Source organism: Eschrichtius robustus, chromosome 15, assembly GCF_028021215.1.
Source record: "Eschrichtius robustus isolate mEscRob2 chromosome 15, mEscRob2.pri, whole genome shotgun sequence".
NCBI classification, from domain to species: domain Eukaryota; kingdom Metazoa; phylum Chordata; class Mammalia; order Artiodactyla; family Eschrichtiidae; genus Eschrichtius; species Eschrichtius robustus.
Window position 1 is genome coordinate 82,779,059 of NC_090838.1, and position 13,768 is coordinate 82,792,826.

At 40.7% G+C, this 13,768-nt stretch overlaps 1 protein-coding gene across 1 annotated transcript in view; it reads right to left on the reverse strand.

The window, feature by feature from the left end:
• Window positions 1-4,421: 4,421 nt before the first annotated feature.
• EIF2AK3 (eukaryotic translation initiation factor 2 alpha kinase 3) overlaps window positions 4,422-13,768 on the reverse strand; it is a 68,237-nt gene continuing 58,890 nt past the window's right edge. The window contains exons 16-17 of the mRNA XM_068564698.1: window positions 6,913-6,975; window positions 4,422-5,599 (exon numbers count right to left, since the gene is read on the reverse strand). Of these exons, the coding sequence (XP_068420799.1) occupies window positions 5,399-5,599; window positions 6,913-6,975 (264 nt within the window). The 3' untranslated portion in view covers window positions 4,422-5,398. The remainder of the gene's footprint in view (window positions 5,600-6,912; window positions 6,976-13,768) is intronic.

Here is a 13,768-nt window from a genome sequence, read left to right on the forward strand (position 1 = left end):
CTAAAGCCCCAATTTTTTAACCACAGAGACCTAGGAAATTCATCATTTTCGAAGGGCAACATCTGTCCCCAAACCACACCCTCCTTCTTCTAGATTCTATGGAAGTTTCCACGCCAGAAATTCAAGAGCTATCTTCTCCTTTACCTATTATTCACTTAATTCCAGCGTCCTGGCCTTCCTGCCTCAAAAATAATTCTCAGGTTGCTCTAATTCTCTCCACTCCCACTACTGACAGCTCTCTTTCTCATTCCTACCCTTCCCCAGCAAGCCTTCGCTGGGGCTGTTCCCACTGCCTTCCCCATCTTTGTCTTTTTTTTTCCTGTCAAAGATAATTTTATTTTTTCACCAGATGAATGTTGAGCCATATTGTCTGACAGTAAATAGCAAGACATACATCAATAGAACTACTTTTGGTTCATACCGTCAATGACTTAATATTTGCTATTACAGAAACACATGGATCCAATTAATTTAACTGCAGGAAATTGCAAAGAAGAACTAAAACAGTCTTATTTTATTCCACTAGAGATTATGATATGGTTGATGAAAATATTCCTCATGACCTCCAAAGGGTTTACAAGTCCATCTTTTCTTAGCGCGCCAGCCCGTGCAGGGGAATCAGAGAAGGAAGCTACTCTGCTGCTCCAAGAAGCGGTGCTGAGCCAGGGATGAGGGATGCTAAGGCTGTTGGAAGTAGCCAGGCACATAATGCCCCAGGTTTATTGTTTTAAGTCACTTTCCACTTGCGGAATTTAAAAGAATCTCATGGCAAAAGCATTATGGGACTTGGTATGGTTGAATTTTTTTGTACCTGGTATGTTTATGTCAGTTACCGTGGACCTGCTTGTTAGGTTGTTCTCGTGATGTCTGGAGGAAGGGAATACCTTTACAGGTGGAAGAGTGTTTTCTTTTTTAAAATTTACAGTGTATTTTTATTGCCGTCTATTTGATACACAGTATGGATCCATATTTATTTCTTATGGTGCATCTTAATGGGTAGATCACTACTGATAAAGCAATTCATGGGTATGGAAGAGTGTTTTCTATCCCAGCCCTCAGCTACAGATCTTCCTTGACTTAGGATGGCGTTACATCCCAATAAACCCATAAGTCGGAAATGCACTTAATACAGCCTACCTACCGAATATCATAGCTTCACCTACCTTAAACATGCTCAGAATATTAGCCTACAGTTGGGCAAAATCATCTAACACAACGCCTATTTTGTAATAAATTGTTGAATAGCTCGTGTAATTTATTTATTTATTCATTTGGCTGCATTTTGGGTCTTCGTTGCTACGCTCAGGCTTTCTCTAGTTGAGGGAAGCGGGTGCTGCTCTTCGTTGCGGTGCGCGGGCTTCTGATTACGGTAGCTTCTCTTGTTGTGGAGCACGGGCTCTAGGCTCGCAGGCTTCAGTAGTTGCAGCAGGCAGGCTCAGTAGTTGTGGCGCACAGGCTTAATTGCTCCACGGCATGTGGGATCTTCCCGGACCGGGGCTCGAACCCGTGTCCCCTGCATTGGCAGGCGGACTCTTAACCACTGCGCCACCAGGAAAGTCCCACATGTAGTTTATTGAATACAGTACTGAAGTGAAAAACAGGATGGCTGTCTGAGTACAGCACTGTTGTAAGTGTATCATCGTTTCCCCTCCTGATTGGCTGGCTGACTTCTGCTGTCCAGCATCATGACAGTTTATCTACCACTCGCCCGGGAAAAGATCAAAATTTAAAATTCGAAGTACAGTTTCTACCAAATGTGTATCACTTTTGCACCACTGTAAATTCGGAAAATCATAGGTGGGGAACTTCTGCATTTACTTCTAGGGGAAAAGGTGAAAATGAGCCCCCTGGTGGCAGCTGCAGTAGTTGCAGGGCTAGAACCTGAAGGGGGAAGTCTCCTTAAGCAGTCCCTTGCAAATCTAGTTCTAGAAAGAGTAAACGTCACCAGACGTAAGCCAGAAAACGTCCAGAGTTCCTGCTTCGCCCTTGACTTACTCCAGGAGTAAGACTGAGTCGCTCTATGGCCGGTGGTTGGATTGGAAGCTTGTTCTGTCCCCATTTACTCGGAGAAATAGAATCACTTTGGGTGGAAATGCATCCGAAGTATCACTGAGAAACAATCTGGAAGAAGAAAACTGTCCCGAACATCCTAAATGTCTGCTTTTCTGTTCTACTAGGAGGCAAAGGGCAGGCTTGGTAGCTCGTTTTCAGAATTTCTCACAGTCTTCCTGACCTCTGGACCAGCACTCCCGTGCTGTTGCCTTCCTGAATGAGGGAACCTGGAAACTAGAAGCCGTGGGGGCTTGCGTGGCTCCCCCATCGGGATCTCTCCCCTGCAGGCCAGGCTGGCGGCCGGGGATGTAACGCACTCCAGTAAAAGATGGAGAGGGAGGTAGGCTAAAGAAGACAGCATCAGACAGAGCCACATGGATGCTGAGTGTCCCAGCCCACTTCTCCTCTCATTTAAACTAAACCCTAAGGTCCCGTTCCTTTAGAAAACTTCCAGGATTTGAGATTTTTATGTTTTTTAAAAAAATTTTATTTATTTTTTATTCAAACAGAAAGTGACAAAAATTATAATCATCCTCATCAGTTCACTCAGTCCCATGTAATTTTTTTTTTATCTTGATCTTTTGTTAGCATTTTTATGAATTCACCAGTTTTCCATTAGAGTTCTGAAAATGCTTATTCATTCAGTTCAGCAGTATAGTCAGTTACCAGAAACCTGTACTTGTCAGAGTCTTTTCCATGAATTCCTTGAAGATGAAACCCTTTTATAGGAACATTTTTGCAAAAGCATCAGAGTACACCCAGAACTGTCTGTAAATGACAAAAGACTTAAAAATGGCCACGGTTAAAGATCTGATGAAAGTTCATAATAATTTATCTGTTTTTAACATCAGGATTGTTCAGCCATCTCTTCTTCACTTTGCCAAATATTTATTGCAGTGATCGGTACATTTCTTTTCCTCCTTATTTGGCTATTTCCTGAGGGCTGCAGCTATGTGAGTTACACGTTATGTTTTCCAAATTCAATTTGACAAATACGTAATCAAGTACCAGACATTATGATAGATGTTACTGGGATTACAAGAAGGTATGTCCCTACCCTCTGGGACCTCAGCTATTTAGGAGATTGATTTACACCAGTTACTGGCTCATCTGCGGTCTGACAATGGTTAAGTGTTATTAAGTACAAAGTGTTAAAGGGAGAGGCAAGTGTGGAGGGAGGGGACTTGGAAAGATGCCAGAAAAGCAACAACTTGAAGGGAGGTAGGGTTTGGAGTCGGGAGAAAGGGCTCTGGGTGAGAACGCAGGAGACTCCATTCTGGCTACCACTGAGGAGTTGCTAGGTCCTGCTGGCCCTGACCCTGAACTTCTCCCATGGTTGCTTTCGTCCTAGTAGCCAGCAAAGGCACAGGCAGAATTAAAATGAAAGGCCTGATTATATCATGTAAGATATTTGCAAACCTTCAGACAATTTGGCGCAAGGGAATAGACAAAACCCTGACTAGGAATTGGAATTCCTGGGATCTGGTCCCAGTTCTGCTCTGATTGGCTTTGTGATCTTAGGCAAATCACACCTTTCTGGACCGGAGTTTCACCATAAGAAGAATGGCAATAATAACACCCGCCATGGCGTTATTATAGCATTTTCATAGCTAGCTCTCAGGGTGGTCGTGAGGGTCAAAGGGTCCACAGCTGGGACTGAGTAGGCAGATTGGGAAGAAATCAACAGAAGAAATCTTTGCTGGGGTGAAGAGGAAAAAAGTAACTGAAGCAGGCGGACCAAGAGATGAAGAAGAGAGATGGGCTGGCCAGGAGCCAAGCAGAATGGGGAAGGAAGACAAAGTGAGAGCCTCACTGCGAAGTCAGAGTGAGGACAGAGCACACAAAGATCTGTGACATGTGTGTCCAGCTTATAAATTGCTCAAACTTTGTGCGTCAGACATTACGTTATCTGTAAGATGGAAATAATCATGCATTTGACCCTTAAAGGTTGTGTCTGGCTGGTTTGTGCCCTCATGCCACATGCCTCCCCATGGTACGCGTCAGACACACTGTGATCCCAACACAACTGGCACCGCCAGAGCCTTGGCTCTTCCAGGTCTCCCTTTAGGGCAGGGTGTTCTTTATGTCCCTGGCACCGAGTAGGAACTGAGCTAATGTCTCTGGATTATGAGTACAGTGAATTGTGAAAAGGACTTGGTCCTGTCAAGTCCTTGGGAAATGACGGGAAGATGCCTGTTTAGAACAGGTTAGGAGTAAGTTTTCTTGAGAGTAGGGCTATGACTGTTCTTAGACCTATGATCCCATTTTATAAATTCGAGAAACTACCATTTCAGGGCTAGTTCCCCCCAAAATAGGAATCAACCATAAATCATTTTTTAAAGTTTTATTAAATCATTTAGACTTGAAAGAAGTCACAATAGTTAACGCACTTAAGTGCGTTCTATACACCACCAACCCAAATGGATTGAGCTCAGAATTTTTATAAATAAAAAATAAACATATTTACAGTGAAAAATAAAAACATGTTAGCAAGTTAGATGATTAAACTGTTATCTACAATCAGTTTTGGGAAAATACCAACCTACAGTATTATATTTAAGACACTTAAGATTTCGTTAGATTTTAAAAGTCCGTAATTGAAGAAGTTAGTTGTAATATATGATTCATTTCTTACTACGGCTTTTTTCCTCCCCGAACCAGAACTTTTGACCAATTTACACAAAAAGCTTCATTTTCCCTTTACTGGAGGTAAAAGTACAAAAAGCTCTTAAACTCCCCCTAGAACCATCTAAGGAATAAAGCTATTTAATGCTACGAATGTCACTAGAAAACTAGCTATGGACATAAACCACTATACAATTTGTGCTATTTTTCCTCCAAAATAATGCAGATTCCTCATTTACCCACCAGGGACAAAAATGGAGTCAGCTTTTTTGGAAATCAGTTTCAAAATCACCACTATATCTCTAGAAAGTGTATTTCTAGAACAGTATAGTTACTACATGTAGGGACTTTCATTTTTCTGTACTATAAAAATATTTCCATTTTCTAATTCTCTCTATACATTTTAGGGGTTGCTTCCACCTCCTTAGACAAAACGTGAGGGTTAGGATGCTTGGCCGGCCGATTTCAAGAGACCAACGAAGGAAGAGGACCACGTGTGAGTTAGTGACAGCCCTCTCCTTGAGCAGAGCAAAAATCAAGAGGTGGCTCAAAGGTTTGAGCTCCAAAATCCAGTTTAAATTTGATTTAGAAAAAGTAGTCCAAAATGAAATCGAGCAAAGAACGAAATTTTCAAGTTCACGATTTTGGAAAGCAACATTCCTTCGAAGTGGGCTATTCCGTGTCACCTGTTAGGGAGGCGAGCAGAGCTTAGAGCTTAAGGCTAATTACTTGGCAAAGGGCTATGGGAGCTGCTGGAGTGTCTTGACTGCTTTGTTCCTGATGAGCTCATAGAGCGAGACCTCTGTCTGAGAACTGTTTTTCCTGGAAACTCCAAGTCTTCGAATATAGCATTTTCAATAATGTTTGCAGCTTCAGGCCGTTCCGTAGGGGATGGGGAGAGCATGTCTTGCACCATTACATACTGAAAGATAAAAATTGTTCGGTAATAAAAGGGCCACTAACCAGCTGCCTAATTCAGGAGTCAGCCAAATGTCTCTATAACTATATTAAGTTTGCGAGCCAGTTTCTCACACAACTTCTCAACTCTGCTACTGAAATACAAAAGCAGCCCCAGACCATATATAAACAGGTGGGCCTGGCTGTGATCCCATAAAACTTTATTACCAAAATAGGCAGCAGGCTGGATTTGGTCTGTGGGTCATAGTTTGCCCAATCCCTGCTCCAAATACACATGGACCATTTTGGGGTAATTGGTTGTTTTCTAACATACAATAAACTGTCTTCAATCACATCTTTGAAACGCAGGCATACTCTGACTTTTAAAATAAATTCATCTTACAACTGTATATGAATGTACAATTATCTCAAAGGTTTCAATTAAAAAATAACCATGCCAGTGATCAGTACCTAGTCCCTTTTACTGATTTTTTGAACCCCTTTAATGTAACATGGATTCTGATGAGCCCCCCAGGGATTGATTCATCGACTTTGCAAAATACATAACAGAATAGTTTTTGTAAAATATATTTCACTTTAGGCCGGCATATCTCTATATTGCTATAAAGTTCATTTTTAATGCAACCCTTTGTTATACTTATAATATTGAAAGATCAATTAGACTTTTTCCAACTTGATGATTAGCCACACAGTCTAATTTACCTAAACTTAATTTACTAAGAAAATTCAAGATTTATCAACACATGAATTTTAAAGTGATATGTTTGTGGACATATTATGAAGTAAACAAAAGCTGCAAAAAGAAACTTCAAAAATTCATTACACACAGTTTTCACCATCAAGACCAGCTTAATGTTCCCTTCCCACTCTTCTGAACCATTTACTGTGTCACTCTGAGGGGCATAACTCCAACACACAAAATCAGTGGAAATTAGTGACTTTTTTTTAAAAAGAAGCCAGTTTTTAAGATCTCTCCCAAATTCACTAAGATAAAGAAATTAATGGCATGATCATAATGGCAACTCTACGGCTGTGAGGGCGAGCTAGGAGTTCAGCCTCATCGAAACGCAAGGTTGCTACAATTCCCAGATGGGACGTCATGCAGCTTGGAGCACAGAGCACTGGGCCCAGGAGCTGGGACCGAGTCACGGCCTTTGGTTTTAACAAGTTGTGTGTTCTTGGGATCAGGTCCCTTTCCTCTCTAGACCTCAGGCTTCCTCATCTGTAAAACGGGGCAACTGATGAGCTGACTGCTAAGGACGCTTCACGTTCTAAGTAAGATTCTAAAGAAAATAAAAGATGAGAATTAATACCAACCTCACGAGGATATTTCTGAGTAAACAGTGGTGGAAATTTGAGATCTCTTACATCAGTTAAGATCTGAAAAGAAAGAAAAGAGTTACTTATCTTTAAATCTATTTTGATATGTGGATCTATTTAAACATAGAGAGATTTTTTTAAAAATTTATTTATTTTATTTATTTATTTTTGGCTGCGTTGGGTCTTAGGTGTTGCGCGTGGGCTTTCTCTAGTTGCGGCGAGAGGAGCTACTCTTCGTTGCGGTGCACGGGCTTCTCAGTGTGGTGGCTTCTCTTGTTGAGGAGCACGGGCTCTAGGCGCGTGGGCTTCAGTAGTTGTGGCACGCGGGCTCAGTAGTTGTGGCTCACGGGCTCTAGAGCGCAGGCTCAGTAGTTGTGGTGCACGGGCTTAGCTGCTCCGCGGCATGTGGGATCTTCCCGGACCAGGGCTCGAACCCGTGTCCCCTGCACTGGCAGGTGGATTCTTAACCACTGCGCCACCCGGGAAGCCCACATTTGTGTTCTTAAGTGGGTAAGTCTTTCTACTAGTCACTAACCTCTTGTATTTGATATAAAAAGACATAGTCTTTCTTCTTTTTTTTTTTGAGTGAAGAAAACCAAGTCAATTATGCTAAATTCTGAATATAAAACTAAACTAGTTATTTGGGAAATTTTCATACAAACAGGATAACAGGGCCCACCGTGTGTGATTGCTCTGAGACTTAAATGAGGTAATTCAGGCAAACTACTTAGCACAGTGCCTGATATTCCTTTTGTAATGATGACAAAAACCAGTTTTGAGAAATGAAATAAATATGTCTTCATATTTCTTGAGAAATAAGCTGGAGTGTACCTGAACAAAAATATGAACTGGGTTGGCATTTGTCACTTCCCACTAAAGGAAAACAGATGCTTCACTAGAAGAATCTATGCTGCAGGCCCTAGAAGGGAGGGTTTCACCTGCTAATAGGTAGGTCGTACCAAACTAAGTGCAAATAAATGCTTGAGTCTGGACTCCTGGAATTAATTTATAATCCCATAACATTCTTAAAGTTTTTATAACTTAGAATTTAAAAGAGACCTTGGCCATAACTCAATGGGGAAACAGAGAGTCTTTTCAACAAAAAGCATAAGCATAAAAGAATGGTAAGCTGAACTTTAAAATTAAAATCTGCTACCCTGTGAAAGACACCATTAAGAAAATGAAATGGCAAGCCGCAGACTGGAATAAATTAGTCACAATACATATACTTGGCAAAGGACTTGAAAAGACGGTCAAGGTCATTAGTTATCAGAGAAATGCAAACTTAAACCACAGTATGATTCCATTATACCCCTATCAGAATGTCTAAAAATGTAAAGACTGAAACATAAGTGTTGAGGATGTGGAGGACCTAGATCTCTCCTACACTGCTGGTGAGTATATGAAATGACACTTTCTTATAAAGTTAAACCACTTACCACAGAGCTTATCAATCCTACCTCGTAATTACCAGAGACTAAGGATACATATGTATGTCTACAAAGAGACTTGTTCACAAATGTTCACAGCAACTTTAGTCGTAAATGTTTCTCAACAGGTAACTGGACACATGAACTGTGGTATATATACCATGGAATATTAATAAAAGGGAAGGAACTACTGACTTTATAGTGAGTCAAAGAAGGCAGACACAAAAGAGGATAGACATGCATGATTCAATTTATAAGAAACTTTAGAAAAGACAGAAAACAGATCAGCAGTTGCCTGGGGTCCAGGTGGAGCCTGGAAAGACAGGGGACTGACTGGGAAGGAGCAAAAGGCAACTTTCTGGGGTGATACAAATGTTCTATACTTTGAATGTAGTGGTGATTATGTGGATGTATAAATGTGTCAAAACTCATGAAAATGTACAAAGTGGGTATGTTGTATGTATGTAAATTATACCTCATATATGTATGTATGTAAATTAATTTTTAAAATTAATTTTAAAAAAAGATCTTGGTCAAATCATTGAATAGTCTCTTTTACATGTACTAATGGAATTTCAGAGGGGTTCTGGCTAAACATGGCAGATTTTCTACTATATTTCTAGTAAGCATTTTCACTAAAACAACTGCCAAGGAAGGTAAAACGTACTGTAAGTCTACAAGGATGACTGCAATGGAAGAATAGATTACATTTTTGAAAGACAGAAAGCAGTGGAAGCATAGCAACTTCTTTAGCAGAACAGAGGAAGGTAAACCAGGGTGCCTGTGAGGGATAAAGCCAACAGAGAGGGAACTGATTAGCTGCGCGGAAACCTGCTGGGCATGGGTGTGAGGCTCAAGGATGGCAGCAGGAGAGCTGTCGAAAGGTCTGTATACGGACGGAGTGATATATCCCCATATAACACATAAGGTTTGCTCTCTGGAGAAACGGAACCAAGGCATTCCAGACTTAGGGTTGATAGAACGAGGATGAGTCGGGGGTGGGCATGGAACACAGAAGGATGCAGTGACGATCTGCACGTGAAACAGTAAGAACTCTCCACACCCCATCCCGACGCTTTCTCAGGCAGGAGAATGAGAGCTTCTTCTCTGGAGAAAATGAGGAAAGGCCTATAGATGCTGACATGTGGGAGTTTTGCGCCCCCCACCCCGAAGTAAGAACTGGATTGTAACCCTTACAGTGATGTCCACGTCTAGTCACCATTTTAGAGCCTTATTCTTCTTCCTTTTTTTTTTCTCCTGTTCTTTTTGGCTGTGCTGCGCGGCTTGCAGGAATCTTACTTCCCCGACCAGGGATCGAACCCGGGACCTGGGAGGGAAAGCGCCGAGTCCTAACCACTGGACCACCAGGGAATTCTCCAAGAGCCCTAGTCTTAAATATGAATGGACAGCTAAGGATTATCAGCATGAGAAACACACACACACACAAATCATTAAAAGACTCAGAGATGTCGGTAGGGAGGGAAGTAGTGTGACTATAAGGGGGTAGCAAGACAGACTTTTCTGTGTTGATGTAACAGTTCTGTATCTAGATTGCAGTGGTGGTTACAAAAACCTATACTGAAATAAAATAACATGGAACTATATACATACACTGTACCAATGTCAAGTTTATGTTGTACTGTAATTACGTCAAAGGTAACTGTCAGCAGAAAGTGGGTGGAGGGTATCTCTCTCTGTCTTTGCAACTTCCTGTGGATCTATAATAATTTCAAAACAGAAAGTTAAAAAAAAAAAAACAGAGGAAAGAGACAATATAGGGGGAAGAAAACTTAAAATATATACATACACGTAATTGAGATTCTCAGCAATGTGAAGATACTGAATTCATGTAAACAGAGCGAAATACTATAAAAACGGAACAATCTTGGACACTAAAAATTGGACTGTCAAAATAAAGGACTTAGGAAAGTCAGAATAACAAGTTAAGGAACTCTTGCAAAAAATAGTACAGGGCTTCCCTGGTGGCGCAGTGGTTAAGAATCCGCCTGCCAATGCAGGGGACACGGGTTCAAGCCCTGGTCCGGGAAGATCCAACATGCCATGGAGCAACTAAACCTGTGCACCACAACTACTGAGCCTGCACTCTAGAGCCCGCGAGCCACAACTACTGAGCCCATGTGCCACAACTACTGAAGCCCACGTGCCTAGAGTCCGTGCTCTGCAATAAGAGAAGCCACTGCAATGAGAAGCCCGCGCACCACAATGAAGAGTAGCCCCCGCTCGCCGCAACTAGAGAAAAGCGCACGTGCAGCAACAAAGACCCAACACAGGAAAAAATAAAATAAATTAAAAAAAAAGTAGAAAAAGACAAAGATGGAAAATAGGAGGGAAAGAAAATTAGGCATTTTTAGCATTAAGTCAGGAGTTCCAGGAAAAGAAAAAAAAACAGAAAAATTGGAGAATTTATCAAAAATAATATAAGAAATTTACTAGAACTGAAGGATTCACCTCTTCTAACTGAATCTACCGAGTGCTAAGTACAATGGTGGCAGGGGGAGAAGATCAGTGAAAGGACTAAATTTTATAACAGCACTGATAAAACTAAAGCCCTAACGATTCCAGAAACGAAAATGTAACAGGTCCAAGATACCCTATATTAAAAAATCAGGCATCAGAATGGTATCTGCTTTTCAACAGCAGTGCTGGAAGCTGTAAGGAAATGGGGCAATGCTCTCAAGGTTCTGAAGGAAAGTTATTTTCCATCTAGAATTGGAACCTGGCCAATTTATCAGTTATGTATGAAAATGGAAAAAAAGGTACATTTTCAGATACCTGAGGACTCTAAAAATTTCCTTCTCATACATTGTTTCTGAGGAATTTACTGCAGAATGTGCTCCAGCAAAATAACAGAGTAGTGCAAGAAAATAAAACAAAGCAAAACATGGAAGCTAGGAAACAAGGGATCCAAGCCAGGAGAGAAGGGAAGTGCATCCTTGGATGACAGCTTACAGAAGGTCTAGGGGGTAACTGGTCCAGACTGGAGAACAAAGCTTTGAGAAGAAAGACTCCAGGGGAAAACAAATTAAATCAATCAATCAATCTATCTATCTATCTATCTATCTATCTATCTATCTATCTATCTATCTATCTGGATAAGCTATACTGAAGCACAGAGAAAATACTGTTTGATATGTGACAGACCTTTGCACATCTGTTAAAAATTACAGCAAAGGTTCATAGAAAACTAAGCAATTGAGAAAAGGCAATTCTGAAAAAAAGGATTGTATCAGAAAGAAAAGAAAGTCAGGGTACATTATTTGGTCTAGCATAGAACAATATTTGCATGGCTTAACGATCAAAAAATTTTTACATAACTACATATTTTAGAAAATGTGTTTACTGAAATAAAATTCACATAAATAAAATTCACCATTTCAACCATTTTAAAGTGTATGATTCTGTGATTTTTATTCTATTCACAATGTTGTAAACCATCACCACTCTCTAATTCCGGAACATTTTCATCACCCAAAGAAAAACCTTGTACTTATTAAGCAATCACTCTCCATCCCCTTCTAGCCCCAGCTCCTGGCAACTACTAATCTACCTTGTCTCTATGGATTTGCCTATTCCGGACATTTTGCATAAATGGAATCATACAGTATGTGGTCTTTTATGTCCGCTTCTTTCACTTAGTGTGATGCTTCCAAGGTTCACCTGTGCTGTAGTATGTATCAGTATTTCATTTCTTTTTCATGGCTGAATAATATTTCACTGTATGGGTAAACCACATTTGCTTTGCCATTCATCAGCTGATTGACATTTGGGTTGCTTCTACTTTCTGGCTATTATGAAAATGCTACTATGAACATCTGTGTACAAGTTTTTGTGTGGACCTATGTTTTCATTTCTCTTGGGTATATACCTAGGAGTACAACTGCTGGGTCATATGGTAATTCCATGTTTAACTTTTTGAGGAACTGTCAAATTGTTTTCCACAGTGGCTGCATCATTTTACATTCTTACCAGCAATGCATGAGGTTTCTAATTTCTCCATCTCCTCGCCAACACTTCTTTTCCGTTTTTGTTTTGTTTTGTTTTATTATAGCCATCCTAGATGGTGTGAAGTGGTATCTCACTGTGATTTTGATTGGCATTTCCCTGATGAATAATGGTGTTGTGCTTATTGGTCATTTGTAATCTTCTGCAGAGAAATGTCTGTTCAAGTCCTTTGCCCATTTTTTAATGGGGTTGTCTTTTTGTTGTTGAACTGCAATAGTTCTTTATATATTCTGGATACTAGAACCTTATCAGATACATGATTCACAAATATTTTCTGTGGGTTGTATTTTCACTTTCTTTTCTTTAATAAATATATTTATTTTATTTATTTATTTTTGGCTGCGTTGGGTCTTTGTTGCTGTGCGCGGGCTTTCTCTAGTTGTGGCGAGCGGGGGCTACTCTTTGTTCTGGTGTGCGGGCTTCTCATTGCGGTGGCTTCTCTTGTTGTGGAGCACGGGCTCTAGGCGCGCAGGCTTCAGTAGTTGTGGCTCGCGGGCTCTAGAGTGCAGGCTCAGTAGTTGTGGCACATGGGCTTAGTTGCTCCGTGGCATGTGGGATCTTCCCAGACCAGGGCTCGAACCCGTGTCCCCTGCATTGGCAGGCAGATTCTTTTTTTTTTTTTTTCGCAGGCGGATTCTTAACCACTGCGCCACCAGGGCAGCCCTATTTTCACTTTCTTGATAGTGTCTTTTGATGTCCTTATAACCACACAAATTTTTCTTTAAATACTTTGTTTTTTAAATTATTTTAATTTATTTATTTTTGGCCACACCATGAGGCATGTGGGAATCTCAGTTCCCTGACCAGGGATCGAAATCGAACCCGTGTCCCCTGCAGTGGAAGCGCGGAGTCCTAACCACTGGACCACCAGGGAATTCCCCATAACTACTTAATTTTTGATGCCATATGATTCCTGATCCTTTAACATACGTTGGGCCTGTTTTATTTTCCTTTCTGGAAGCTTTTAGTGCCTTTACCTCTGGTATTCTGAAATTTAGCCACTTTGATTTTTAGATTTTTTTCTTTTTTTCCTATTTATTGTATAGAACACTTGGTAGGTCCTTTTGGTTCTATGTGAGAACTACATCCTGTTCTACCATGGCCAGGAGTCAACAGATAAGGTCTAACACTGATAAATTAAGAAATGGTGATAAGGACATAAACTTTGGAAATACGGACGTAAGTACAGGGACAACAGCTGGAAAAGTGGAGGGTAACCGCTTATGAAGTATGGGGAAGAATGTGACAGAGGTCTACTTTTAAAAGACTTCCAGTACTGTTTTTCTTAAAGGCCATTATCTTGGTTTATTTTGAGAGGGAAAAAAAACTTAATCATGCTTAGTTTGACACCTTTTAAGTGTATGAGTGTATGGCCACTTGTCCTCTGGAAAGTTCTTCTC